General features: G+C 48.9%; 2 protein-coding genes across 2 annotated transcripts in view; one reads left to right on the forward strand and one right to left on the reverse strand.

Annotated features, from left to right (window-relative positions):
* LOC310676834 (tigger transposable element-derived protein 1-like) overlaps positions 1-27,979 on the forward strand; it is a gene marked incomplete at its 3' end in the record, with an annotated part of 1,439,559 nt that overhangs the window by 474,850 nt on the left and 936,730 nt on the right. The window lies entirely within an intron of this gene.
* The window catches only part of INPPL1 (inositol polyphosphate phosphatase like 1), an 81,064-nt gene that overhangs the window by 45,708 nt on the left and 7,377 nt on the right, over positions 1-27,979 (reverse strand). The window contains exon 2 of the mRNA XM_083436104.1: positions 5,685-5,748. Within this exon, the coding sequence (XP_083292230.1) occupies positions 5,685-5,748 (64 nt within the window). The remainder of the gene's footprint in view (positions 1-5,684; positions 5,749-27,979) is intronic.

Raw genomic sequence — 27,979 nt, forward strand, 5'->3', positions numbered from 1 at the left:
TTTTTCAGCAGGGGGCCGGTCCACTGCCCCTCAGACCTTGTGGGGGCCCGGACTATACAGTCATAACTCAGGGTACAGATGCTTCAGGTTGCATTTTTTCGGGTTGCGGACCACTGAAACCTGGAAGTACCAGAATGGGTTACCTCCGGGTTTCGGCGGTCGCACATGTGCAGAAGCGCTAAATTGTGCTTTCCGCATGCGCAGAAGTGCTGAGTCATAACCCGTGCATGCGCAGACGTGCAAGCGTGGGTTGTGAACGCTGCGGGTTGCGAACGTGCATCCCGCATGGATTATGTTTGCAATCCGAGCGTCCACTGTATTTTGAAAAAAAAATAATGAATGAATTCCTATGCCCCACAAATAACCCAGAGATGCATTCAAAATAAAAGCACACATTCTACTCATGTAAAAACACGTGGGCCAGATATAGAAGGCGATTGGGCTGGATTTGGCCCCCGGGCCTTAGTTTGCCTACCCATTATAGGGGTCAGTGTTAACCTGGTGAGATAGGGCATCCTTGAGCTTCTGCAGAGATGAAATTACAGTGGTGCCTCGCAAGACGAAATTAATTCGTTCTGCGAGTCTCTTCGTCTAGCGTTTTTTTCGTCTTGCGAAGCAACCCTATTAGCGGCTTAGCGGATTAGCGCTATTAGCGGTTTAGCGGCTATTAGCGGCTATTAGCGGCTATTAAAGGCTTAAGGGATTAGTGGATTAGCTGCTAAAAGGCTATTAGCGGTTTAGCGGCTTAGAAAAAGGGGGTGGGGAGCAAAAAAAAATCTCAAGACTCGCAAGACATTTTCGTCTTGCGAAGCAAGCCCATAGGGAAATTCATCCTGCGAAGCGCATCGAAAAATGGAAAACCCTTTCGTCTAGCGGGTTTTCCGTCTTGCGAGGCATTCGTCTTGCGGGGTACCACTGTAAATGGATTGCCAGCCCACCTGGCTGCGGTCGGCAAGGAACAAATTATACAACCTCCCCTGTCCTGAAATAAGGAGATGGAATTGTAAAAGGAGGGGGGGAAATGTCACAACAGTGAGGAATTTGTCAGTGCTGAGTAATAACAAAATATATTCATTAAAGCGGTAAATGTACTTTATAAGGGAACCCTAAGACTTGTAGAAAGCTGTTGCTTTTACAACTGCTAGCCATTGACACAGAGGGGGAGAAATCCGACTGCAAGAAGCAGGAAGCTCAAATCAGCCATTAACACATTGAATCTCCCTTGGAAGTTTTTCATCTTTTTTCAAAACAGAGTGACTGGTTTTAGATGTTTCCGCTCAATGCCTTTGTAAGTACCTTGCAGAACTGTATCGGGTGATGGGATAATACCATGGTACCTCGGTTCTCAAACGCTTTGGTTCTCAAACTCCAAAACCCGGAAGTAAGTGTTCTGGTTTTCAAACGATTTTTGGAAGCCAAACGTCCGATGCGGCTGTCGGCTATTGTTTCCGGGGTGCCTGCACCAATCAGAAGCTGTGCCTTCGTTTTTGAACATTTCAGAAGTCAAACGGACTTCCGGAACGGATTAAGCTTGGCGCTTTTGTTTTTGCTTTTTATTTTGTGTTTTTGTGGCTTTTTTGGTTAATTTGTTTTTGCGACTGTGTGGAACCCAGTTCAGCTACTGATTGATTGTGTGACTGCGGAAATGGATAAAAGCCCCCCATCCAAACAATGACTATCATCAGTGCAGGTAAGAAAATAATAATAATTTTAATTTTTATCATCTACAATACAGTGGTACCTTGGGTTACATACGCTTCAGGTTACATATGCTTTAGGTTACAGACTCCACTAACCCAGAAATAGTACCTCGGGTTAAGAACTTTGGTTCAGGATGAGAACAGAAATCGTGCTCCGGCGGTGCAGCGGCAGCAGCGGGAGGCCCCATTAGCTAAAGTAGTGCTTCAGGTTAAGAACAGTTTCAGGTTAAGAATGGACCTCCAGAATGAATTAAGTACGTAACCCGAGGTACCACTGTACTGTCTTATTTATTTTATAGTACAGGACATAGATTATTGCTTTCATTTTATGGATCAGTAATCTCATTTAGATAGCAAAATTCATGTTAAATGGCTGTTTTAGGGGTTGTTTTTAAAGCCGGGAATGGTTTAATCCATTTTGCATTACTTCCTATGGGAAAGCGCGCCTTGGTTTTGGAACGCTTTGGTTTTGGAATGGACTTCCGGAACGGATCAAGCTTGAGAACCAAGGTACCACTGTAATGCAAAATTCGCCCTTCATAATCCACCAGTCGTTTTGAACGCAGGGCAGACAGAGAAGTATCATCAATGAGGAAGTATCAGAGCCATTTCTCTGTCCCTTAATTCTAACCTTTCACCGCAAGCAGATCTCCTTGAACCTCATGCAGAAAACACAATGCTCTTCCCCACCCTAGATGTTTGGCACGACACCTCCCACCAGGTCCCTTTGTCCCCGAGGCCGTGCTCTGAGCCAAAGAGCTTCCCACGGCACAAAGGTCACAGGCAGACTTCCTCGAGCGCCGCTGCCAGCCCACAAGCGTCACCGCTGGGGGGAGATCAGGAGGACAGAAGCTACTGCTCAGGAACCAGGAAGTGACAGAGGTCAGTCTGTCCCTTGTGACTGCAAAAGGGCTCTTAGCTCCATCACAAAACACCTCTGGCAGGTCGCCCAAGGCGGGAGAAGACCTGAACTCAGCGCAACCTGTGCCTATGAAGACAGGATTGAACTGGGAGGGCTTCAGAGCAGTTTCAACCCCACTAAAGTGAAAACACTTGATAAAGGTTGTTTTTACTCACCCCACAAACATGGGAGGAGCTCAGTGGTGGGGGGCATGCAAGAGAGATGCCCCTTGCTCTAATCCTGGGCATCTCTAGATGGGGGGGTCTGCATTTGGGAAGGGGGGGGTCTAAACCTCAGACTGCCTAATAATAATAATAATAATAATAATAATAATAATAATAATAATAATATATTATTTCTACCCCGCTCAACTGGCTGGGTTTCCCCAGCCACTCTGGGCGGCTTCCAACAAAATATTAAAAATACATTAAAACATCAGCAACCCCTCTTCGTGACACACAACCCTCCCCCCAAAAAATCACCTCTAGATAAATTAATTTATTCCCTTGCAAATTTTAAGACCCTAACAATCCTTCCCTCCCCCCCCCGCCAAATCCTCTTAAGGTTGTTTTGAAAAGCTCTCTCCCACAACCAGGCTCTGAAACCAATTGGTGGTGAGCGTCACTTGCTGGGGGGGGGGGGAGAAAGGATGAGCACCCTCCCCACTCAATACCCTCAGCGGTTTTCTCATTACCTTGGCAAACAGGGACCAGCTCGGCTCTGAGAACCTGCACTCCCCGTTTTGTTTTTTTAATACAGAAAGCGAATTCTGAGCACCTTCTGAGCTTGCAAACGGAAGCAGCGAGGCCAAGCAGTGCCCGGGTAACTCCAAAAGCCAAGTGTAAAGAGCAGAGGGGGCAGGAATCAGTGGCTCTTTGAAGAAGATTTTCCTTCCCACAAGCCAAGGACCAGAGGCTGCTGCTTATTCAAGCCACAGCGCTGGCTTTTCTGTGCAACGAACTGAGATTAGTTCAGCGTCGCAGGGATGGGCGCCACATAGAATCACAGAGCTGGGAGGGGGGGGCACCCCAAGAGTCATCTAGTCCAACCCCCTGCCGATGCATGTGTGCTTCTCCGCACCCCCTGACAAGATGGCTCAGTTGGTTAGAGTGTGATGCTGATAATGCCAAGGTTGCAGGTTCGATCCCTGTATGGGGCATCTGCGTATTCCTGCATTGCAGGGGGTTGGACTAGATGATCCTCGGGGTCCCTTCCAATTCTATGATCCTATCCTATGACCCCCCACCCACCGAAGGCGGTATGGACACAGACAGGCTTACAAAACTGATTTCTAACCATTTAAAAGCCTCGCCAACCTCTGGAGCCCAAAACAGGAAATGCCTGCTGAGAATTCCCTGATTGGGCAGGGTGAAGCCACTACGATCAGTTGGTGGATGGGGGCTTTCCTTCCCCCACCAGCACCCACTACCCCCCCCCCCGCTTTCCCCCAGCCGCGGCGCAGGCAGAGAGGGCAGGCTCCTGGGCTTGCTTAGGATTCTGCAACACAAGCTGGGCAGCAAGGGGGGGTTGGACCTGGGGAATGTCCTCCTTTCAGCCGCCCCCCCCCCCCTCCAGGGCTCACTTTTTCCTGCCGGCTTGGACGGCACAATGAGGTTACTGTTGTGCTATAAATGAACCATCGCCTGAGCCAGGCAGACTTCCTGCCAAGATCAGCAGTGTGTGGGCATCTGCAGGGCTCCTGCCAACCCCTGCTCTGCCCTGGAGACAACGCTGGGCTAAAGGATCACCCATTCCGTGGTCAGGAGGGAGAATCGTCGCTCACGTCCCAGGGGACCTCCTGGCCTGCGCTCACAGGCGCACAGCGCGGAGCCCACCCCCCAACCTTCTGTCTTTGCCAGCCAAGGGCATAAACCCCTGGGCAAGAGCCACCTTCTTTTCCACTCCGCACGTCGCTGAACGTTGCCCTGAATGTTAAACGGTTATAAAGCTCAGTCGGCAGAGCATGAGGCTCTTTAGTTTCAGCGTTGTGGGTTCGAAACCCACACTGGGCACAAAGATCCCTGCATTGCAGGGGTTGGGCTAGGTGACCCTCGGGGAAAGGTCCCCTTCCAATTCTTCAGCTTCTATGATTCTATAACAGGGAGTTCCATTCAGTGGCGTAGCGTGGGTTGTCAGCACCCGGGGCAAGGCAAGTAATTTGCGCCCCCCCCCCGCTGCACTGTCCCTCCCCCAGATAGTCCCTCACTCTCTCACTGCACCGAACGCCTGGCACCCTGCCCTCCACAGTGGGCAGCGACCCAGCGGCTCGGATCGGATTCGCACAGCCAGCACTGCAGTGAGAGAGAGTGAGTGAGCCAGGTAGGGGCAGAGAGCTGCCATTGCGAGCGCGCCCCCCCAGATGTTGCGCCCGGTGCGGCCGCCCCCCCCCCTGCACCCCCCACGCTACGCCACTGGTCCCATTGAATCGCATTGTTTAGGAACAGCAGCCTTATGCCATTTTGGACTTCATAGAATCACAGAATTGTAGGTTCTGCAGGTTTGGAAGGGGACCCCCCCCCCCCAGATCATCTAGTCCAGGCATAGGCAAACTCGGCCCTCCAGATGTTTTGAGACTACAATTCCCATCATCCCTGACCACTGGTCCTGTTAGCTAGGGATGATGGGAGTTGTAGTCCCAAAACATCTAGAGGGCCAAGTTTGCCTGATCTAGTCCAACCCCCATAATTCCATGGCAGATGAGTTTCAGACTACAACCCCCATAATTCCTGGGTACCACTTGCCATGTGACACTGGGAAGCTGATGGGAGCAGGCCCTGCTGGTTGAGGAGGATGGGAAGGGTAGTTTGAAACATCTTGGGAGTGCGCCTCTAAGGCTGGTGTACCGTGAGGAGTCCTTCGTCTTTCAGAACTGATTTCGGGATTCTCCCATGCTACTGGAACTGCTTATGCCCTCCCCCCCCCCCGAACCATTTCCTTCAAAAGTGTGCAGAGAATTCCATCCAGAAACAAACAACAGCATTTTGGGTACATAAAGCCACAGATCTTCGTGCGCAACCGTCACCGGAAGCAACGGAATCTACACAAACTCTGCAAAAGGAGGCGGCGAGAGGTACGGAGCTCACCTGCACGGCCAGGAAATCCTCTTCATCCGGCAAGATCCGGTAGGTGTGGACATGCTTCTGGAATCTATGGCAACAACAAAAGGATTTGGGGAGAGAAAGAGAGGTTTAAAACAGGGGGATGACTATTGAGGTGAAGCTAGAGAAGAACTCAAATCTCCAAAATGGGAAGTTTTGGGGCTTCGTTCTCCCTTACATGAACCTACCACACACCCTGATCTGGACAACCCTGATCTCCGGGCATTTGCGATGGGTCGCGTTTAAATCAGGGGCAAATTAAAAGCACCAACCCAGGAAGAAAAAAACACATGCTCAGAGGCACTGCCTAGATCTTACAAACTCACAAATGTTCCTCTTCCACCAGGCCTTGGGCTGATTAATATTCTACAGCCTTTTTAATGGGTCTGTGGGAAGGGGGCGGTTGCTGTTTCTTTGGGCTTTAATTATTGACTTGTGTTTTTATCTTGTACTTTATTCTGTGAACCGCCCTGAGATTTATTTATTTTTTAAGTGGGTGTACATTATTATTATTATTATTATTATTATTATTATTATTATTATTACAGTGGTGCCTCGCAAGACGAAAAGAATCCGTTCCGTGAGTCTTTTCGTCTTGCGGTTTTTTCGTCTTGCGAAGCAAGCCCATTAGCGGATTAGCGCTATTAGCGCTATTGACAGTTTAAGGGCTATTAACGCCTATTAAAGGCTGAAGGGATTAGCGGTTTTGCTGCTAAAATGCTATTAGCAGCTTAGCACTTCAGAAAAAGGGGTTTGGGAGCGGGGGAAAAAACCCAAAAATTTTCGTCAAATTTCGTCTTGCAAAGCAAGCCCATAGGGAAATTTGTCTTGCGAAGCGCCTCTGCAGACGGAAAACCCTTTTGTCTTGAGGGTTTTCCGTCTTGCGAGGCATTCGTCTTGCGGGGCACCACTGTATTATTATTATTATTATTATTATTATTATTTATTAAATTGCTTTCTGCGAGGCATCTCAAAGCGATTTACAGTGCAAAAACACGTCAGAAGCAATTGCACAAATGAAAACAATAAAAAAAAACTGCAGGTCAAAGAATCTTGCCAAACGTGTGCCTGGGTTTAGTCTTTGCTGCTTGACATAAAAACACCAACCCGGCCACCCCCTCCCACGTTTTGGACTACAACTCCCATCAGCCCCAGCATCCTGTGGTTGTTCTGGTTGGGGCTGATGGGAGCTGGAGTCCAGCATTGCCAAATGGCCGAAAGGCTGCCCACACGCCGACTACAGGGCTCTATATATTATTTTATAAATTACCCACTGAAAGAGCACAGTCTCCAGAGACCAGTTAAAAAGGGGAGGGGGAGATGAACTTCCCTGTGTCGCAACTCAGGAGCCACAACCGAAAAGACCCTGCCTCTCGCTCCCGATGTGCTATACCCTGGCTGCTGGAGGGAGGCGGAGAAAGCAAGGCAAGCCCTCCGGCAGATTAAGAACATAATAAGAGAACTGCTGCATTAGGCCAGTGACACCCCAAGTCCAGCAACCTGTTCTCACAGGGGCCAACTAGATGCCCATTATGGGAAACCCGAAAGCAGGATTTGAACACAGCACCAATTCTCCCCCTCCTGTGGTTTCCAGCAGCTGGGATTCAGAAGCATCGCTGCATCCAGCCATAGAGGAAGAACACAGCCGTCCTAGTTGAATCCATCCCTCTTTTAAAGCCATCGCTGTCTCCTGGGGCAGGGAGTTCCAAAGATTAACTACGCGAAAGGCGGCTTCACCCTGGGCAGCTGCTGTTGCAAGACTCTCTGGCGCTTTGGAGCACCATGCGTGAATTATGCAAAACAGAATATACAAAACACATCGCTCGGGGACCCGACACGTCCTTGCAAATGAGAGGCAAACCACGAGGGCTTTGCATAGCTAAACATTAAAATTATCGGGGGCTGGGAAGCTTGGGCTGGGCTGCAGACAGGGCTGGCCTCTGATGCAGACACAGCAAAGGGGGAAATTCATCCCTGTCACAGAGCTGAACGGAAACAAAAGGCCGCTTTTAGAATCATGGAATTGTGGAGTTGGAAGTTCTGATGGTTCCTACCATCAGAAAGATATTCCTGATGCTTACGATTACCAGTTGCTGGAAACTGCAGGAGAGCTCTCTCGCACCCGGCTCCCTCTTGCAGGCACCAGCTTGGCAAATAATAATTTCACTATTTATACCACCCCCCACCCATATGACTGGATTCTCCCAGCCACTCGGGGCGGCAAAAGTTTCCTGGCAGGAATGGGGTCACTAGTTGCATCAGGAACCGGAGCGAAAAAACAAATAAACTGAGACGATTATCTTCTTTAACGAGCCAAATTAAAGATCGCAGGTATAATGAATTTTCCGTGTCACACAAGGCACTTCCGCCGTTGATTGCTCGAAGCCAAATGAAAAGCACGATGTTGCAAGGCAACGGGAGACAAGGTGAACATTCACAGCTCTGATCTCTGCAAAAGTTCAGAGAGAGAGAGAGACGGGGAGCCAGTTCCCGAACTCTGAAAATTACGCCCCTTCTCCTTTCTCCTCTCCTGACCAGAGAAAGGCCCCCACTCAATGCACAGGTGAATGTATTATTCAGAAGGCAAAGGAGATGAATAATTGGCACCAGCTTGCAGCCTGGGGAGGAGAAATGTAGAGGCAGGGCAATCAGGCACAAGGGCGTTGGCGGCTGTGTAGTGTACACAAAAGCCTCGTGGCAAAGGCAAGGATGTGTCCCTGTGCCGCATCCACCCTGCGGCCCAATTTTCTTCTCCAAAACAGCTTTAGAGAGAGGGAAGCCTCCTAGCTCAGCAGCAAATCAGCTGCTCTGCATGCGGAAGCTCCAAGGCGCAGCCTCCAGCCTCCCCCATTCGGAAAGAAAAAGGGATTTCAAGCAGCAAGGCTGGGACTGAGACCTCTGGCCCTCCCAGAATCATAGAACTGTACGACACCAGAGGTCATCTAGCCCACCCCCGGCAAACCTTGAAGGCGGAATACACTGAGCCAGGGGACCCAGCAGCAAGACCGTCTCTTCGACAGAGGCCCAGCCTTATGGCTAAGCTACACCCCATTCTGCGTTAGCACTTCTGCCTCCTTAAGTTTCCACAAACAATACGATACAATACGATCTTTATTGTCATTGTCCCATAGGGAACAACGAAATTGAAAATTGTTGTCACCATCTGCAGTGATCATGGAACCCAAGAAAGTAAAATCTTATATACAACCCTTCATCCAAAGATCGCAGCAGCTTTCTTTCTTTCTTTCTTTCTTTCTTTTTAAATAAATGTTATCAGCATTTGGAAAAAAAGGATACAAAGATGTATTCTTATTTGCTGCACAGGCCTGGCAGAATAGCAATGTTTTCAGCAGGCGTTTGGAAGTTGGCACACAATGCGACCACTGAATCTCCAGTGGCAGAGAGTTCCACAGGACTTGGTCAATGACACTAAAGGCTCAGTTTCTCGTTATTGTCAAACGAGCCTCATGACGAGAGATGCTTGTGCGGATGATCTCAGTGATCAAGCTGGGATGTCAGCGTTCAGGAGATCTTTGAGGTACCCCCGGACGTAAGTTATTCAGGGCTTTGTAAATTAACACAAGGACCTTGAACCTGGGTTGGCAGTAAGTGGGCCACCAGTGTGGCTGTTTCAACAATGGGGCCACATGTTCTCGACTAGAAGCTCCCGTCAGCAATCTGGCAGCAGCATTCTGCACCAGGGGGAGCTTCCGAACAGCCCCCAGGAGCAGCCCCACAAAGAGCGCCTTACAGTAGTCCAGCCTTGAGGTAGCCAGTGTGTGGTCAGGGTCTCCCAGGAACGGCTGCAGTTGGCAAAGCAGACCGAGCTGGTAAAAGCACCCCCCTCTGGCCTGCTGCAGAGCGTCACACGACTCTTTTCAGAGAAAAGAGCCGCTGTCGTCCCCACCTGACCCCAGGAAATACAGAGCTGCTGCTTTTGCAGTCGGCCCGCCCCCCCGACACCCCCCCCCGCTACAATTCGGAAGCAGAAGGAGAAGTGTCTTCTGAGAAAAGGACACCCACTCGAGGCAGGAAGCGGAGATGGTGATTCAGCAGCAAGCTCTGAGTCAGCACCCCAGCAAAAGCAGCTGCTCAAATTTGGCTCCTGCGAAACATCTCCAAGTTAAAACATCCAACCCGAAATTCCTCCCATCTCCGAAGCTGCCGATTCCCCCTTCCTCCCCCCCCCCACCCCTCATCACCAGGGAAGCCTGCCAAAAACGCCTGGGTCTCGCTGACCCTTCAGGGGACAAAAGCCTCGTAACCATCTTCTTTGCAAAGGCTCTCCAACGCGCCTCTCGAATTCTTATTAGGAGCCGCCAGAGTTTAGGCAGGCGGCAAAAGAGGCTTTTTTTGCGGCCTCCATTTTGCAACGCCGCTTTTGTTCCGGCTGGTTATCGGCGACCTTCGGAGAAAAGCCGCCGGCGAGAGGCTGGGGCCGCAATCTAGCGGGAATCTGCCCCGCAGAAAGGAAAGAGCAGGAACAAAAGAGCAGCCGGTTCATAGAATCATAGAATCATAGAGTTGGAAGAGACCACAAGGGTCATCGAGTCCAACCCCCTGCTGGATCAGGCCAAAGGGATCAAGTCCAGCTTCCAGTTATTGCTCACAGTGCCCAACCAGTTGACCATTGTGGGGAACCAGCAAGCAGGTATTCAGAAACACAGCACTGGCCGTTTTTGCATGCAAGAACTTTCGGCTTTGCCAAACCGCTTTGCCCTCTAGATCTGTCGTTCCCAAAGTGGGTGGCAGGATTAGCTGGAGGGTGCTAAGAGGTAAGGGGTACAGCCCCCTTCATCCTCCAGCCCTCTAAATGAACGGTTGCCATTCTGCCTGCAGAGGTGGAGAGTCTAACACAGAATTGCCACCATCGCTGGTGGAGACAGGTGTCTCTCAAGCCATCTCCAACTTGCTATCTTTGACTGGCAGTGCCAAGGTTATGACATTCTGCACATCTGCCCATACCTGAAGGAGAGTCTCCATCCCCATCATTCTGCACGGACACTGAAGTACAGCGCTGCGGGCCTTCTGGCGGTTCCCTCACTGTGAGAAGCCAAGCTACAGGAGACCAGGCAGAGGGCCTTCTCGGTGGTGGCACCCGCCCTGTGGAACACCCTCCCACCAGATGTCAAAGAGAAAAACCAGACTTTTAGAAGACATCTGAAGGCAGCCCTGTTTAGGGAAGCTTTTAATGTTTAATAGACTATTGTATTTTAATATTCTGTTGAAAGCCGCACAGAGTGGCTGAGGAATAAATAATAAATTATTATTATTATTATATTGAGTGCCTGTATCTCTTCCCTCTTCCCTGAGCTGCAGCACTTGGGGGCGCTGCGTGGGCAACGATAAACCATGCACACTCCCAAGGGGCCTCGCAACGAACAGGCAAACTAGCCCCGCTCTACAGCAGGAATGGGGAACCTTCGACCCTGGAGATCTTGTTGGACTACAACTCCCATCATCCCTGCCCATTGGCCATGCTTGCTGTGATGGACTGGATGATGCTGAGCTACGACTTGCAAGTCCCAGGGGTTCCTCAAATACCTGCTCTGCCCTGGCCTGTTCCCCCACTCCAGCTGTTTTAGGCCTCTTCTTCTCTGGCGATCCCTTGTAGCCGAGTAATAATAATAATTTATAATAATTTATTATTTATACCCCGCCCATCTGGCTGGGTTTCCCCAGCCACTCTGGGCGGCTTTCAACAGAATATTAAAATACAATAGCTTATTAAACATTAAAAGCTTCCCTAAACAGGTAAGATTGACTTCCATAAACACGGCTTTAAAAGTGAGTCCATAAGTGACTGTGGAGGCCAATTCTGGATCCACACGTCCTTCCACAGTGGGGACATTGGTTTCCGGGCGGGAGTTGATGACGGTGAGGGTTTGCCAAGCGTGCCTTCCTCTTAGCACGTTTCTCCCTTGCGTCCTGAGTTCGAGTGTCTTCAAAGCCAATGACACCTTTGGTAAAGGCTGTTCTCCAACTGGAGCGCTCGCAGGCCAGTGTTTCCCAATTGTCAGTGTTTATACTACATTTTTAAAGATTTGCCTTGAGACAGTCTTTAAACCTCTTTTGTTGACCACCAGCATTACGCTTTCCATTTTTAAGTTAGATTAGTTGCTTTGGAAGTTGATAATTAGGCATCCACACAACATGACCAGTCCAATGAAGTTGATGTTGAAGAATCTTTGCTCCAACACTGGTGATCTTTGCTTCTTCCAGTACACTGCCATTAGTTCACCTGTCTTCCCAAGTGATGTGTAAAGTTTTTCGGAGACACCATTGATGGAATCTTTCAAGTAGTTGGAGATGGCGTTTATAAGTGGTCCACGTTTCACAAGCGTACAGTAAGGTTGGTAGTACAATAGCTTTGTAAACAAGCATTTTGGTTTCCCTGCAAATGTCCCGGTCCTCAAACACTCTGCGCTTCAATTGGGAGAAAGCTGCACTCACAGAGCTCAGGCGATGCTGGATTTCGGCATCAACGTTTTGGGCCCCCAACTCCTATCAGCTAGCACAGCCATGGTGCTGAGGCTCATAGGAGCACGACTGCCATGGCAAGGGCTGATGGGAGTTGTAGTCCAACAACACCCAGAGAGCCCCAGGTTAGGGAAAAGGCTGCTCTGGCCTCGTCCCACCTGCATTTTTCCGGCTCCAGGCGTCAAATGTTGGCACGGCTGCTCTGCCACCAACTGGCAGCCTTCCGGACGTGTGTCTCCAGCCCGGCAAGGCCTCGTTTGGGGGGGCGGGGGCCGCTGGCCAGGAACAGTCCTGCACAGCATATGCATTCCACAGGCTCTGGTTTCTCTGAGCCTTTGGGCTGAGCGCCGGACGCCGCCAGCGCCGGACGCCAACGCTTTGAGGTTCGGGTTACGGCTGGTCCAGTGACTAATCCTGAGCAGACAGAGAAGCCCCGTTCCAGAAGTCAGCGCAGCAGAGCAGCTGAGGAGAGGGACAAAGGCCCCCTGTGCACCGAAGGCTGTTCCCCAGGAATGACCCAGGCCATCATCAAGAGAGCCTGCCGGATCGCTGGCCTGTTTACTCTAACACACACATCAATCTCTTTGGAGTTCACATGTAGGGCTGGGAGACTCGGGGAAGGATTACCAGCCTGCGCCACGCAGGCTGGGGCTATTTTGGACGCTGCCTCACAGAGCACGCCTCTCGCAAGGAGCTGCTGCGCCAAGAGCGTCCCTGTTTCCACTGTCAGGAAAGAGGAGGCACGATAAGGAGTTTGTGGAATGATGCATGGCACAGAGATAGTGGGCAGAGACCGCTCTCGTAACACTGAAGCGGGTGGGCATCTAAGGAAGCGAAATGCCGGAAGAGTCAGGACAGGGAAAAGGAAGCCCTTCTGCACACAAATCCTAGCTTAAGCTGCGGAACTCCCTGCCACAGGACACAGGGATGGCCACCCCAACTGGATAGCTTGAAAAGAGGATTGGACCAATTCATGGAGGAAGAGAGGGCTGCTGGCAGCTACCAGCCAAGATGGCTGTGCTCTGCCTCCATGGCTGAATCCTAGTTGCTGGAAACTGCAGAAAAGCAGAGTTGCTCTTGTGCTTGGATCCTGCCAGCTGGTTTCGCACAGGCATCTTGTTAGCCACTGTGAGAAGAGGATGCTGTACCATATGGCCTGATCCAGCAGGCTGTTCCCATGTTCTTATAATCTCAGGACTGATCTGCGCGCTTAGTTTCCCAAACTTGGGTCTCCAGCTGTTGTTGTTTTTTGGACTACAACTCCCATCATCCCTACTAGCAGGACCAGTGGTCATGGATGATGGGAACTGTAGTCCCAAAACAGCTGCAGGCCCAAGTCTGGGAAGCCCTACTTTGAGTGACCTTGCTCAGCAGTGCCTACGCTGACCGGCAGCTGTCCTCCAGGGGTCTCTGGAAGGGGGCATCTCTCAGCCCCTCCTGCAGAAGCCACTGGGGAGTAATCATAACCATTGATATAACGATAAAACAACAAATATAATGTTTTTTGATATCTAACAAAAACAAAAAAGAAATACAATAACTTGGAACTGTGTGTGAAAAAATTGTAAAAATAATAATACAATGAGTCTAACTGGAAGCCAAATGTGTTTCTTTTGTTTTCTTTTCTCCTTCCTTTTTTTCTCCCCCCCCTCCCCTTACTCCCCTACCCTCTTCTTCCTCTTCTTTTTTCCTTTTTGTGTCTCCTTTCTTGGTCTTTCTCTTTTTGATATGTTAAGAAAGAGATAAAGAGATAAAAGTGTAATATGAAAACTTCAGTAAAAGTGTTGTTGTGTAATTTCTCTATTATTATTTATATATTGTTAAAATTGATTTGATGTAGCAACTACTGTGGTTTTTTCCTTTGTTATTGTTGAATTCTAAATCAAGTATTTTTTAAAATATATATATAACGATATCATATGCTTTTGATCATGTACGGGGTTGTTGTATTTAGACTGGTGTGTGTTTGTTTTGTAAGGCGAGCTGCTTTGAGCACAGATATATTTCTTGAAAGTGTGATATAGATATAAAGAGGCTGGGGCAGCCTTGTATGCTACAACAGCAGCAAGAATACTTATCGCGAAGTATTGGAAGACACAAGAATTACCCACCCTGGAAGAATGGCAGGTGAAGGTGATGGACTATATGGAATTGGCGGAAATGACCAGCGGAATCCGAGACCAGGGAGAAGAGTCAGTGGAAGAAGATTGGAAGAAATTTAAAGACTATTTACAGAAACACTGTAAAATTAATGAATGTTAGAAGGATGCTGGATTGAAGTTAAGTGGGGGGTTTTTTAGCAGCAATGTTAAGGAACATGTAAAAATGGATTATTAACGGGTGATAATCTAAAGCTATAATATATTAAGATAAAAGATTAAGATAAAATTAAAGAGGGAAAGGATTTGCTGAATTAACCAACTGAACTGGAATACAAGAAAGGGAGGTGTGAGGAGGTCAGGGAAACAAGCAAATGAAAGATAAGATATGGAAAGACTGATTTGTTTTCAATTGTTTTTATTTTGTATTTTCTTTTTCTTTTTATTCTTTTTTAATTTTGTAATATGTTGAAACTTCAATAAATATCTTTTTAAAAAAGAGAGACTGGGGCAGCCTGCCACACTCTGCTAGGTGGGCAGCAGATCCGCTTGTGTGACTCGCTCCTTCCTCCATCCCTCTGCCCACATGACTGCATGTGGTTCCCCCAAGGGAGGCCTTCACTTTGCATGTGGTGCATTCTCTTGGTCCCAGCGTCACCCTTCCCAGAAATCGAGGCAGGGCTCGTCTCGAAGGGGAAGCCACGGCACGTCTTCAACCCCACACGCCTACGACCCTGGTCCCCACACTGCCTTCGCGGCGCAAGAAAAAGCCAGGTGGGCATAGCACCTCATGCATGATGGGAGAAGGGGCCCAATGCTGGGCAGAGAGGGGACCACTGGGGGCTTATAGCCGGGATGCCAATGTTCTTCCCTGGAGGAATCAATGCTTCTGAATGCCAGTTACGATACGATAATCTTTATTGTCATTGTCCCATACAGAACAACAAAATTGAAAAATCTACATCAGACAGTAGTATAATAGCAGCAACTGTAGTCAAAAGGTTTAAACGAGAGGATGCAACATTCAACCACAGACACTCAGGTGTGAAGTCTGGCTTTCTGCTTCCGTTCCCTGCCGCATGCATGAAAAATGAAAGCGCAATGGCATCTGTCCCTTTGCAACAGCAGCAGGAGGGGGGGAACCAGCCTTACGAACTGAAACAGGGTCCGAAACAGGGAAGTTCTAAAATCGGAGGTTCTGGGAATCCCAAGCTCCTCACAGTCACCCAAGCCCCCCTGGGCAGCAGCTGGAGGTGTGAAGCTGCTGTGGTTCCAGAACTGCAAAGGGGTTGGACTAGATGACCGCCAGGGAGCCCTTCCAACTCTAAGGAGCAGCTGTTTCAGCCAGAAGGTCCCAGGCTCCATCTCTGGCACCTGCCTGAACCCTGGTAAGCTGCTGCCAGCCAGTGCTGACGACACTGAGCGAGATGGACCTCTTCTGAATACTGAAATTGATTATGGACTGAGTTTGTTTCACCTCTGTGGAATATTTTGAGTACTAAATTGTGCATTTATGGATTGCTATTACTTTAGATCCAAAAACTGTTTACATTAATGTATAAGTTTGTATTAATGTTTAACATCTGAACATGGATTAAGTTTGTTTTACTTTTGCTGTGCCACAGGGGTCACTTAAATAAAGATATTCTGTATCTGTGGATTGCCAAACACTTATAACTCAATCAATATTGCACTTGTCTATATAACCCTACTTTGTAACAGTTGCTGCTTCCCGCAGCTACTACTGTGCCATAAGATCCACTGTAATATCACATATGGTGTGTACAGTTATTTATGGTTTTATATTATTTTTGCTGTAAAATGCATGAGATCACGATATCGTATTTATTTGTATTAATTAGAACTTTAACTACTGATGAAGCCCAGGACAGCGAAACAAGGCCAATATTCTGGAAATCCTTATCTTTAGACTCTGCAAAAGGATTCTGTGGAACTGTAACAACCTTTCATGTGTATTGTGCGGACCTTACGAACAGACAGGTGGAATAGATACCTGTATACATGTATGGACCTTATGCATGAACCAACTAGAGAATGATCTGATCCACTGCATCTTCTGTTTTGTTCGTTTGTGAGTTACTTTATGAGTTACTTCTGTTGAAATTTATGATTTGATACAATGAATTTGTTGTTGTTTAGTCGTTTAGTCGTGTCCGACTCTTCGTGACCCCCTGGACCAGAGCACGCCAGGCACTCCTGTCTTCCACTGCCTCCCGCAGTTTGGTCAAACTCATGCTGGTAGCTTTGAGAACACTGTCCAACCATCTCGTCCTCTGTCGTCCCCTTCTCTTTGTGCCCTCCATCTTCCCCAACATCAGGGTATTTTCCAGGGAGTCCTCTATTCTCATGAGGTGGCCAAAGTATTGGAGCCTCAGCTTCAGGATCTGTCCTTCCAGTGAGCACTCAGGGCTGATTTCCTTAAGAATGGATCAGTTTGATCTTCTTGCAGTCCATGGGACTCTCCAGAGTCTCCTCCAGCACCAGAATTCAAAAGCATCAATTCTTCAGCGATCAGCCTTCTTTATGGTCCAGCTCTCACTTCCATACATCACTACTGGGAAAACCAGAGCTTTAACAATGAATAGTATGCCTTATTTATCTAAGAACACAGCCGGTTTGTTTACTGATGGTACAGGAGGCAGTTTCTTGTGCCAGCCCTGTGAATGATAAGGCATTTGCCGAGAGCCTCTCTGGAAAGAAACCCACACCTCAGCCTCTGCACCAAAGAGTTAAAGCCCCGACTCTGCAGACACAGCAATGAAGTTCATCTTTCTTCCTCCTGGCGAGAGCTATTTATAGTGCATAGTGGCGGTTTGTTTTCCCATCTGCGCTGGAGGAACACAGATATATACACATATTCTCCCTCTCTGCCCCCTCTCTCTCTGCAGCGTCAGCCGTGCAGCCTGTGACTCAGTGAAAAGCACACAGGCTCCCGAGCCAGGATGCCGGCAGAGGAGGAGGAGGAGGAGGAGGAGGCGGGGAGGCTATCTTTAGCCAGCAGCGGGGGAAACCCAGCTTAGGCGGCAGCCTCTGCAGAGAACAGGGAGTTTCTGTCTCCGCAGACGGGTGGCGGGTCAGTTCTGGCTACAAAGGCACCAAAGCAGAGAGACGCAGATTGTGGAAGGAGGCTGGGGGTCAGAGGGAGGGGCTGGGGGTGCCCACACATAGAATCAGAGAATGGTGGCATTGGAAGGGACCCCCCAAGAGTCATCTAGTCCAACTCCTGCTCTGCGGGAATCACAGCCACAGCATCTCTGGCAGGTGGCCGTCCACTATCTGCTGCAAAACCTCCAACGAAGGAAAGAGTCCACCAGCTTTCACCATTTAGTCAGAACTTGCCATTTGAACCCCTTGCTTCGGGTCCTGCCCTCTAGAGCAGCAGAAAACAAGCTGGCGGAAGTTGGCTAAACTCTCAGTCTCCTCTTTTCCAGGCTGAACACACCCAGCTCCTTCAACCGTTCCTCATCAGGCTTGGTTTCCAGACCCCTGATCATCTTGGTCGCCCTCCTCTGCACACCTTCCAGCTTGTCAACCTCCTTCTTAAATTCTGGTGCCCAGAACTGGACACAGGACTCCAGGTGTGGTCTGACTAAGGATCAATAAAGCAGCACTATGACTTCCCTTGATCTGGACACTAGACTTCTGGGGATGCAGCCTAGAATCGCATTAGCCTTTTTTGCAGCTGCATCCCTTCGCAGAGCTAGAATTCCCAGGGTGGCTTCACAATCAATCCCTCTTCACCAATACCTCGGGTTACAGACGCTTCAGGTTACAGACTCCGCTAACCCAGAAATAGTACCTCGGGTTAAGAACATTGCTTCAGGATGAGAACAGAAATCACACAGCAGCGGCGCGGCAGCAGCGGGAGGCCCCATTAGCTAAGGTGGTGCTTCAGGTTAAAAACAGTTTCAGGTTAAGAACGGACCTCCGGAACGAATTAAGTACTTAACCTGAGGTACCACTGTAACTCTGGGAACTGTAGCTCTGAGAGGGCATCTCCTAACAATTCCCATCGCCCTTAACAAACTGCAGCAATCTCAGCCCGTTCCATGTCTCATGCAATGACCCAAAGGTAACCAACCTGTTTCTCAAATCCTTTGCTTACCTGTGGAACTCACTGCCTCAAGACATGGTACTCCAATCTTCATAGTATGCACTACACATCCATGCCCTAGAAGGACTAAGTTTCTGGGATTCGATTCCCATCCCTGGATATGATGGCAAGGAGACAATCAGATCCCCAAAGAAACACCCTTCCCCAAGATGTGTGTTTTCCCAAGAACACAGGGTGGGGGGGGTGTATTCTCTGCAGCCCCCTAGCTGGGAGCCACCAGCTGTCCAAACAGACCTGCAGCATCCTGAACTTGCAGCCATTCCTAAAATAACTGCTGCCGCTATTCTAGAGAGTCGAAAAGCTCTTTGCGGAGAAAGTGTTCTGGAGCAGGACTTGGGGTGGTGCCTCCGAAGGGGCTTTTAAGCGCTAATTTGGTCCTGGAACTAAAAACACGAGACCACCCTCCTAGGAGGGCGGCTACAACTGTGGCGATGGTATCTGCCTGGGAGCAGACTGGATTCACAGCACACAAAGGCACAGCCCCTGTTACAGCAGCTTAATGGAAGAGGGAATCTCTCAATTGCATTTCCTTATTTCCTCATTCGTTGTCACCCATGCAGATTGCAAAAGCTGGGCCCCTAAGCACACATTAAAGCATGAACGCAAGGGGACACATTCAAGGTAAAGAGACCCACTCCCTCGTTCTCTAGTGACAGGCCAATGTCTGAAAGGATCAAAGGTCTTCATCCGTACCAGAAGGTGGGAACGGGGAAAACTTCTTGTTTTGTTTATACATGGTGATGTCATATAGAGGAGGGAGAAAGGTTGTTTTCTGCTGCTCCAGAGAAGCGGACACGGAGCAATGGATCCAAACTACAAGAAAGAAGTTTCCACCTAAACATTAGGAAGAACTTCCTGACAGTAAGAGCTGTTCGACAGTGGAATTTGCTGCCAAGGAGTGTGGTGGAGTCTCTTTCTTTGGAGGTCTTTAAGCAGAGGCTTGACAACCATATGTCAGGAGTGCTCTGATGGTGTTTCCTGCTTGGCAGGGGGTTGGACTCGATGGCCCTTGTGGTCTATTCCAACTCTATGATTCTATGACTCTATGGTTGAAAACATATATACAGTGGTGCCTTGGTTCTCAAACGCCTTGGTACTCAAACGCCAAAAAATCAGAAGTAAGTTTGTTTCGGTTTTCAGATGTTTTTCGGAAGCCGAACATTTGGTGCGGCTGTCAGCTATTGTTTCCGAGGTGCCTGCACCAATCAGAAGCTGCGCCTTGGTTTTTGAACATTTCGAAGTCAAATCGACTTCTGGAAAAGATTACGTTTGGTGCTTTTGTTTTTGCTATTTATTTTGCGTTTTTGTTTTTGAGGCTTTTTCGGTTAATTTGTTTCTGTGTCTGTGTTCAGCTACTGTGTTCAGCTACTGGTCGATTGATTGTGTGACTGCAGAAATGGATAAAAGCCGCCCATCCAAACATCAGTGCAGGGAAGGGGAACAAATTATTTTAATCTTTATCATCTACAATACTGTCTTATTTATTTTATAGTACAGTACATTGCTTACTGCTTTCATTTTATGGATCAATGCTCTCGTTAGATAGCAAAATACATGTTAAATCGCTGTTTTAGGAGTTGTTTTTAAAAGTCTGGGATGGATTAATCCGTTTTGTGTTACTTTCTATGGGAAAGCGCGCCTTGATTTTGGAACACTTTGGTTTTCGAACGGACTTTCGGAAGGGATTAAGCTTGAGAACCAAGGTCCCACTGTACAGTCATACCTCGGGTTAAATATGATTCAGGTTGAGCACTTTCGGGTTGCGCTCCACAGCAACCCAGAAGTAACGGGTTTTGCTGCTCGCGCAGTCAAAATGACGTCACACGCATGCACGGAAGCGGCGAATCGCGACCCGCGCATGCGCAGACGCGGGTTGTGTTCGCTTCAGGATGCAAACAGGGATCCAGAACGGATCCCGTTCTTATCCAGAGCTACCACTGTATATATAAACAAACACATGCGTGCACACACAAAGCTAGCAAGCGCTGAGCTTTCTGCATCATTGCTTTAAGGAGCACACAATTTTCTCAAGTCAACAGCAACCTGAGCGGATAACTGCGCTCTAAGCTGGTATAGCTGCCTCCCTCCCTCTGGTGCTGTCATAAAGCCCAAACAGCTGCCAAGGAGAAGGCTGTGGTTCGGGTGGGGGAGGAGCAGATGAAATTCCTGCAAGGGGGAAAAAGGGGAAAAGACTTAGACTGTTCCTCCTTGCTGGGCAAAACCTCCTGGGCATTGCGGAGCAGCCTTCAGAAGCAGGCACATTCCGCACCACTTGGGTGCAGTTAGCAAAACAAGAGGAAAATTGGTTTTCCAGCCACAGACACTGGGATGTCCCTGCACACAAAAAACACACCCAAAGGCCAGCGAGAAGGAGGAGGAGGAGGAAGAAGAGGAGGGAGACCAGTGCCAAGAAAGGAGAGCATATGCTTTTCTCCTTGCAAGGGAGCAAGACAGAGGCACCTCTTGTTGGGACTTCTGAACTTAAAAAAGGGTTTTGTTTAAACCACAGGAAAGTGCCCAAATGTTCAGGCTGTGGCTCAACAGGCTAACCCAGGGGTGGGCAGACCCAGTTCAGGGACCTAACTTGCTCCCCCCCCAGCACCCTCAGGATTGGTAGGGAGGGGGCCTGTGTAAGGGCAAGGCTGCAGCTTCGCAGCAGAGCATTCGCTTGGCCTTCAGAAGGCGACAGGTTCAGTTCCTGGGCAGGGCTGGGGAAAGACTCTCCTGCCTGGAGAGAAGCTGCCAGTCAGTGTAAGCAATGCTGGGCTCGGTGGACTACAGGCCTGACTTGAGCTAAGGCAGTTTCCTATGTGCCAGGGCGGAAGGGGTGAGGATGCTGTGGGAAACTCACAAGCAGGATCCGAGCCTGTGTTAGAAACTCAGATATACAAACCAGGGTTACAGATATATAAACCAGGGTTACAGTCGCCAAAATGCAATGCCTAGTGCCTTTTGGGGGCCAGCCAGCTCAGAAGTCATATTTCTCAATGCGCCTTTTTGGTTCCTGAAACTCATTCTGATTGCGCGGATAAAATGTCACAGATAGAATTCTACAAGACGTGTTGTTAATGTGTGAAAACAGTCCCAATCCGAGGATCCCTCCAGATGGTGGAGACGCCAGGCACCATCCTGGTGCCCAGGCACCTTCACTCGGTCGCAAGAGGCTGAAAGCCAGGTGCAAAATGCGCCTGGTGAATTTCAAACGCTGTCCGAGCACAAGAGCAACACTCTCCCCGCCTGTGGTTTCCAGCAACTGGTATTCAGAAGTGTTGCTGCTTCTGACTGCGGAGGCAAAGCAGCGCCATCCTGGCTGGAAGCCATTGATAGCCTCCTCCGTGAATTTTTCCAATCCTCTTTTAAAGCCATCCAAGTTGGTGTCCGTCCCTGCCTCTTGTGGCAAGGAGTTCCACAATCTGACTGTGCAGTGCATGAAAAACTTTCTTTCCTCTATCCTGAATCTTCCAGCATCCAGCTTGTCCACTGGTTCTGGTGGTGGGAAAGGAGAAAAACCTTTCTCGGCTCACTTTCTGCATGCCAGGCATAATCTTTCAAACTTCCATCCTTCTTAGCTGGTCTTTCCTCTAAACAAGAGAGACCCAAGCATTCTGCATCTGAAGGGACACGCAGAACAACCCCAGGACCTTTTTTACAGCCGACCAAACAGCCGCAGAAACGTCAGAAAAATGTCAGCGGCTCAGAACAGCGGCTCACAAAGGAAGCCTCAGCGGCAAAACACTTCGTGCCCTTTCACATTCTATATGAGCCATTTCTTTGTTCTCGAAGGCAAGAGTGGAAAAAGAGTGAGCCTCAGAAATCAGATGTATTTGGCGAACACACAGAGGCAATGCGTTTCGTGGTACTTGCTCCCCGTAAAATCTGCACGGCCTCGTTATTATCGCTGTCCGTTTGAAACAACTGCAAAAGCATCCCCACCCGCTCTGAACCAGACGCTCTCACTTCACCCAGAGTAGCTGGGATGCCTGGCGGTTTCAATGAGGTTTGCAACAGGAGAAATTTATAGTTGGAGGGGCCCCAAGAGCTCTTTAGCCTGGGGGCCTTTCAGGCTCAGAACTGGTAAACATATCTTTAAAAGCACAATTTTCTCAAAGGCAACTGAAAATCCGTCACATGCAAAACAGCTGTATCTATATATAAATTCCCCACTGAAACAAACCAACATTTATCTGTTACCACTAAATAGGCGCCTTAAATAAAAACTGTCTTATGTCGGTTTGGTTGCAAGGAGATGTCCTGGACTGGACTTTGGCAGAACTTCCAGAGCTGGGAGAGTCACAAACCACAGAGGGACATTATCTTCAGAAGACACACACACACAAATAATGCCTTTTCAGAAAGAGGGTTCAATGGCTCATGAAATCAGACTCTCTGACTTGGGACCCCAGCCTCTAAACCCTAGAAGGTTTATTCAGTAATGCATTAATTTGTGTTTTTTTTAAAGGTAACGGTAAAGGTAAAGGACCCCTGGGCGGTTGTTGTTGTTGTTTAATCATTTAGTCGTGTCTGACTCTTCGTGACCCCATGAAGCAGAGCACGCCAGGCACTCCTGTCTTCCACTGCCTCCCGCAGTTTGGTCAAACTCATGTTGCTAGCTTCAAGAACACTGTCCAACCATCTTGTCCTCTGTCGTCCCCTTCTCCTTGTGCCTTCCGTCTTTCCCAGCATCAGTGTCTTTTCCAGGGAGTCTTCTCTTCCCATGAGGTGGCCAAAGTCTTGGAGCCTCAGCTTCAGGATCTGTCCTTCCAGTGAGCACTCAGGGCTGATTTCCTTCAGAATGGAGAGGTTGGATCTTCTTGCAGTCCATGGGACTCTCAAGAATCTCCTCCAGCACCATAATTCAAAAGAATAAATTCTTCGGTGATCAGCCTTCTTTATGGTCCAGCTCTCACTTCCATACATCACTACCCTGGATGGTTAAGTCCAGTCAAAGGCGACTATGGGGTTGCGGCGCTCATCTCACTTTCAGGACGAGGGAAGCTGGCGTTTGTCCAGTTTTTTTGGTCATGTGGCCAGCATGACTAAACCGCTTCTGGCGCACAGAGGACTGTGACGAGTGCCAGAGTGCACGGAAACACCGTTCACCTTCCCGCTGCAGCAGAACCTATTTATCTACTTGCACTGGTGTGCTTTCGAACTGCTAGGTTGGCAGGAGCTGGGACAGAGTAACGGGAGCTCACCCTGTTGCGGGGATTCAAACCACCCACCTTCCAATCAGCAAGCCCAAGAGGCTCGGTGGTTTACAGCGCCACCTGCGTCCCTGCATTAATTTATAGCTTTAAAAACAAACAAACCCTCTCTGCACATGCACAGAGGTGCATATTCTGTTGCAACTTCACCTCGACCAAAAGCAACATCCCTGAAATAAGTTTTGGGGCACACTTACACTCTGGCGAACACCCCTTCCCTGGGACACAACAAACAAAATAACAGGCTTGGAGCAGGGGATTTATTTTTAAAGAGTCCAAGTGTGATCATGGGTGGCAACCAACACAGATGTCCAGCTGCGGCTGCCCAAAGGCAGCCTCAAATTACCAGCTTCTCTTAATCACAGCTCCAGATCTCCCTCCCTCTTAATCCCAGGAAATGAAATGTTCACAAGGAAACTGGGGCGAGGGGGAAGGGAGAGAAACCTTTCCTTCCCCTGTGAGATGCGGCCCGAACCCTGGAGGAAATTCCCCTGCCCAAGATCCAGCCAGAGTTGGATCTCAGGAATCTCCTCCTGTTTTAATCCCATTCAAAAATGTTTCTTGCCTTGGCGGAAAAGCATGGAAAGTGTGGGCAGAGGGCTGGCCGAAGGAAGTGAGCCACAAATTGATTCATCTGCAATGGATCTTGCAAAGGAGGAGCAAAGAGAACATGGATATGTAAATGATTCCCTTTCCCTCGAGGCTAAGCACCCTCGCCAAAATAATAGTAACATAAATTATTATTATTATTATTATTGCTGTTCATGGAGTCTCATTTAAATAAATCTTCCTCATGAAGAATGGGTCTATTGGTGGTCTTCAACCACAACATGTATATAGAACCTCCATTTACAGGAGCAGAATACCTTGGGAAAACAGTCTGCTTTGCTTTTGGACTTTCTGGAGAAATCTGCTTGGACAACATTAGAAACAAGGGGTGGTAGCCTGCTACTCAGAATAGGCCCACTGTCATTAATGCACCTAAGTTAACCATGTCCTTTAATTTTGACAGGGATACTCGGAGTAGGCCTAAGAACCAGGAAGGGGTCTTAGTTCACCAACAATTTAGTGGCCGGGGGGGGGGGGGGATGCATGCCTTTCCTAGGAAAGCTTAAGGCATGTGTATTAAAACACGAAAACACGCTGTGTGTGTATTAAGAACAAAAAAAACCCCACAAATCACCAGTCTGCTATAACCAGCAGGTTCTCAAGGGGAGGCCGAAAAAGGAAAAATCCAGCGGGAATGAAGGCGTTTGCCTCTGTGGGAAGAACAGGCCACAATTTGCTATTTAAAACAAAACCAGAAAGCCAAAGAAGTGGGAGTCCTTCTAAGATTACTAATAGCCATAAGACAATATGCACAACAGTTTTGTCCTCTGTGTTCAGAGGATACAATGCGCAGAGCAGGAAGGATGCCTCAAATGTGATCTAGTGCAAACTCCCGGGTGGGATGCTGTTGTGTTTGTTGCTATATCGGGGGATTTCGCGGTGTGACAGCAAGCCTGTGGGTCCCTCTGTCTCTGCATGAGCTAAGGACAGAGGGAACAGGGAGGCCCAAACCCCGCTGCTGCTGGGGACCAGCTTTCCCCAGAAGAATTCGGTTCAGATCCCTCTGGTGCATCGGGACCAGACAGGCAGCCCAAACCTCTGACGGGACACACGTCACATCGCAGGCCTCTGCTTCCTTGGCTCCGTGTAGACAAGTTTCAAAGCTTTTCTCTACCGTAAGCAATGAGTCCTTATAAGCAAACAATGTTTACTAAAGGCGCAATTTAAATAAATAACTGGCCATTAAAAATCTGGCCAGTCAGAAAGGAGCAGGAAATCTACATCTTTTGGAGGAACACCAGGACCAAGCAGAATTTGCAGCTCTGAATATTCAGAGGCACATCAAACAATCCACATTAGATTAAAAATAAAGCTGATTTCATTTTCACAACGTTTCCCTAACTTTGCATCTCCACATTTGTATTTGAGCTTTCACGCAGGGTAAAGTCCACTTCTGGAATGACAGCATATGTTCGGAACTCGTTTCCACATTTTTTGCAAACGGATTTTTTTCCTGGAAGCAAATAGCACAGATACCAGCACCAATCTTGCACTATATTTCACTGTAGCTCCAGTTAAAGGACCCCTGACCATTAGGTCCAGTCGTGACCGACTCTGGGGTTGTGGCGCTCATCTCGCTTTATTGGCCGAGGGAGCCGGCGTACAGCTTCCGGATCATGTGGCCAGCAGGACTAAGCCACTTCTGGCGAACCAGAGCAGCGCACAGAAACGCCGTTTACCTTCCCGCTGGAGCGGTACCTAGTTATCTACTTGCACTTTGACGTGCTTTCTAACTGCTAGGTTGGCAGGAGCTGGGATCGAGCAACGGGAGCTCACCCCGTCGCAGGGATTTGAACCAACGACCTTCTGATCGGCAAGCCCTAGGCTCTGTGGTTTAGACCACAGCACCACCCGCGTCCCTGTAGCTCCAATTACCTGGTGTGAAAGCTCCTTAACAGGAGGGGGAAAGTCATGAAATGGAATAAACGGCCACGGAGACGCAGCCTAGGTTAAAACACCTGCTGCACAGCTGCCTATGTAACTTCAATATTATAATTACTGATTTCTTTTCATGCATGCAGATGTGCAGCCGACACTCAACATGACATGCTTCCTGGTATCCACTGCCCAACCGCAGTCCCACCCTTGGACTTTGGGGGTGATTCAGTTGGGGAGGTTGTACTCCTGCCAATATCAGGTCCCCCCAAGGCTACTAAAGGGCCTTCTTGGTAGTGGCGCCCGCCCTGTGGAACGCCCTCCCATCAGGTGTCAAGAAGATAAACAACTACCTGACATTTAGAAGACATCTGAAGGCACCCCTGTTCAGGAAAGTTTTAATGTGTGACATTTTAATGTATTTTTAATCTTTGTTGGAAGCTGCCCAGAGTGGCTGGGGAAACCCAGCCAGATGGGTGGGGTACAAACAACAACAACAACAACAACAACAACAATAATAATACCACCATTTCATTCGTCAGCTGCCCTGCTTTGGCACTCGGAAACCCAGAAGGAATGAGATACAAATGTACTGTGTATACAAACATTTTATTAACAACCTGCTCTCCATTTTTCTTAGGCTCTGGATAGCTTGCATTGAAACCCCACAAGGCTCTACCTATTGCTTTAACTCCAGGAAGGCTCCACCATCAGGATTCCCCCACCTGCACCTTGCAGCTACAGGAGGTTTCAGTGGACCAGAGAATCACAAAGTTGGAAGGGACCCTGAGGGTTCTCTAGTCCCCTAGATTGAGGGTGAATCCTGACAAGACAGAAGTACTGTTTTTGGGGGGACAGGGGGCGGGCTGGTGTGGAGGACTCCCTGGTCCTGAATGGGGTAACTGTACCCCCAAAGGACCAGGTGCGCAGCCTGGGAGTCATTCTGGACTCACAGCTGTCCACAGTGGCGCAGGTCAATTCTGTGTCCAGGGCGGCTGTTTATCACCTCCATCTGGTACGCAGGATGAGACCCTACCTGCCCTCAGACTGTCTCACCAGAGTGGTGCATGCTCTAGTTATCTCCTGCTTGGACTACTACAATGTGCTCTATGTGGGGCTACCTTTGAAGGTGACCCGGAAACTACAATTAATCCAGAATGCGGCAGCTAGCCTGGTGACTGGGAGTGGCCGCCGAGACCACATAACACCGGTCTTGAAAGACTTACACTGGCTCCCAGTATGTTTCCGAGCACAATTCAAAGTGTTGGTGCTGACCCTGAAAGCCCTAAACGGCCTCGGCCCAGTATACCTGAAGGAGCATCTCCACCCCCATTGTTCAGCCTGGACACTGAGGTCCAGCGCCAAGGGCCTTCTGGTGGTTCCCTTGCCGCAAGAAGCCAAGTTACAGGGAACCAGGCAGAGGGCCTTCTTGGTAGTGGCACCTCCCCTGTGGAACGCCCTCCCACCAGAGAAAAATAACTACCAAACTTTTAGTCTGTAACCTGAAGTGTATGTAACCTGAAGCGTATGTAACCTGAGGTACCACTGTATATAAAAACAACAATACTCACCTTGAGAAAGCGCTCTGTGTAACTTTGCATCCTGCATATTAAAGGCCCTTTTGTCTCACTTAATCCACGTTCCTCCTATCGTGAGACTAAAGGGCTCCAGTGAAGTTCTGCCTGGGACTTGAACACAGCACTTTGCTTTAGCGGTTGAGTCCGGGACCAGGCTCCCCACCCCCCTTCTTTTGCTAAGGAGAAACACAAATGCTGCAAATGAAGAAGGCAAAATAATACAGAGACCTGTTGGTGCGCGCTCTGCTTTGAAAACTTAACGAGGGCAGCGGGAGGTTCTGTAGGTGTCTTGACCCAATTA

This window comes from Podarcis tiliguerta, assembly GCF_965153285.1.
Source record: "Podarcis tiliguerta genome assembly, chromosome: 4".
In the NCBI taxonomy this organism is placed as follows: Eukaryota; Metazoa; Chordata; class Lepidosauria; order Squamata; family Lacertidae; genus Podarcis; species Podarcis tiliguerta.